Here is a 1856-nt window from a genome sequence, read left to right as displayed (position 1 = left end):
AAAAACAAAACGGGCAAAGTACCACAGCTCTCAGTGCTATACATGACGGGGTCCTATTTATCTCCTCTCCACTTTCGAGTAACATCCTGCATGTAAACATGCACTCTGTAAACATGCACTGTGTTCCCTTTCAGAACCATGGGACCACGGCTCGGCTGGAAACAAAACGTGTTCTCAGCCCCAGCGATGCCGTGCGTACCGTGAGTCGGTAGCGGCGCTCGCCGCAATGGAGGCGCTTCCCTGGGGGAGCCTCTGAATCCCACCGACGCGCTGGGCCTCTGCTCCGTCGCAGGCGCAGAATATGATGGAAGACTCACCGAGCCCGACTCCAAGTCACCGCTGCAGGATTGCCGGCCTCCGCCGTCGCCCCCCTCACGCCACGCCGGCCGTCGGCGCTCCTCGCGGGGCCTCCAGGGCCTGACAGAGACACTCGAGTCGGAAAGGGATTTGTGGGCGAGAAGATTCCAGGATGTTTGTGAACTTCCGTCGGATACGCAAGTGCCAGTGTGTGCAGCTGATAACCACGTGCCTGGTGCTGTCCCTGATGATGGTCTGCTGGGAGCAGCTGGATAACAGCGTCGTCAGCCACGTTAAATCCTACTCTTACCGCTACCTGGTCAACCGCTACACCTTCATCAACAAGAGCTTCACCATCCCCCGAGAAGAGGCCCAGAGCTTTAGCAACTTCCTTTACCTGCTGGACCACCCCAATAAGTGCAAAGGACAGGATGTCCTCCTCCTGCTCTTTGTCAAAACCTCCCCGGAGAACACAGAGCGGCGGAAGGCCATCAGATCCACCTGGGGTAATGAGACCTACATACGCAATACCCTTGGGGTAACTGTCAAGGTGGTGTTTGTCCTAGGGGCACCCATGACCAAGCCAGAGCAGCTCTTATGGAATAAAAGGGCTGGGTTGGGCCTCCAGGGTGAGCTCCTCCGTGAGGATCTCCTCAATGGGGATTTGATCCAGCAGGACTTCGTAGACTCCTTTCACAACCTGACTCTGAAACTGATCATGCAGTTTCATTGGGCCCACATCCGCTGTCCCCACGCAGACTTCATCATGACAGCTGACGATGACATCTTTGTCCACATGCCCAACCTGGTTCACTACTTACAGGACATGGCCAGGAAGGGCGTGATGGACTTTTGGATAGGTCACGTGCACAGAGGGGCACCGCCAATCCGAAGCAAGGACAGCAAATACTACGTGCCCTTCGAAATGTACCAGTGGTCGTCCTACCCTGACTACACAGCGGGGGCAGGGTATGTGGTTTCCAGGGATGTGGCAGACAAAATCTACCAGGCCACTCTCACGCTAAATGCCTCCATCTACATAGATGACGTTTTCATGGGGATATGCGCCAATGCCATGGGTGTCTCACCACAGGAGCATGTGTATTTCTCAGGGGAAGGCAAGGCACCCTATCACTTGTGTATCTATGACCAGATGATGACCTCCCATGGACATATAGAGGACATCTATCACCTGTGGAAGGTAGCAACACATCCACAGGTCAAACAGAGGACCTCTGGACTGGCCGGGAGGCTGTACTGCACGGCAGTGAAACTAGCTCTTCTTTGTCAACCCTATCATTTCAACACGTACCCCTGCAAGGCAGCCTTTTTGTAGTGGCGCCATGTGAGCTCCCAATGTGTGACTTTGTGTTTTTTTGTGTGCGAGTATGTGCGTATGCGTGCGTATGCGTGCGTATGCGTGTAGTCATGCGTATGCGTGTATGCTGTGCAGTTTTAACGCACAGGCTTACCGGGGTCGCAGGACCCGAGCCCATTGGCCAAAAAAGACCTTTGAAATAAGGTCATTTCTGGATAACACTGGACGAAATTAGGAACCC

The 1856-nt window shown here is 54.2% G+C and overlaps 1 protein-coding gene across 1 annotated transcript; it reads left to right on the top strand.

The window, feature by feature from the left end:
- Window positions 1-469: 469 nt before the first annotated feature.
- On the top strand, window positions 470-1633 carry b3gnt5b (UDP-GlcNAc:betaGal beta-1,3-N-acetylglucosaminyltransferase 5b; the record flags this gene model as incomplete). Its single annotated transcript, XM_080011070.1, has 1 exon — window positions 470-1633. One exon carries the CDS (start codon window positions 470-472, stop codon window positions 1631-1633), a length of 1164 nt encoding a protein of 387 aa, XP_079867196.1.
- Window positions 1634-1856: the final 223 nt, after the last annotated feature.

This window comes from Zeus faber (assembly GCF_960531495.2).
Source record: "Zeus faber genome assembly, chromosome: 12".
NCBI classification, from domain to species: Eukaryota; Metazoa; Chordata; class Actinopteri; order Zeiformes; family Zeidae; genus Zeus; species Zeus faber.
Note: the sequence above shows the minus strand (reverse complement) of the source record. Positions and strands in the feature narration are given on the sequence as shown.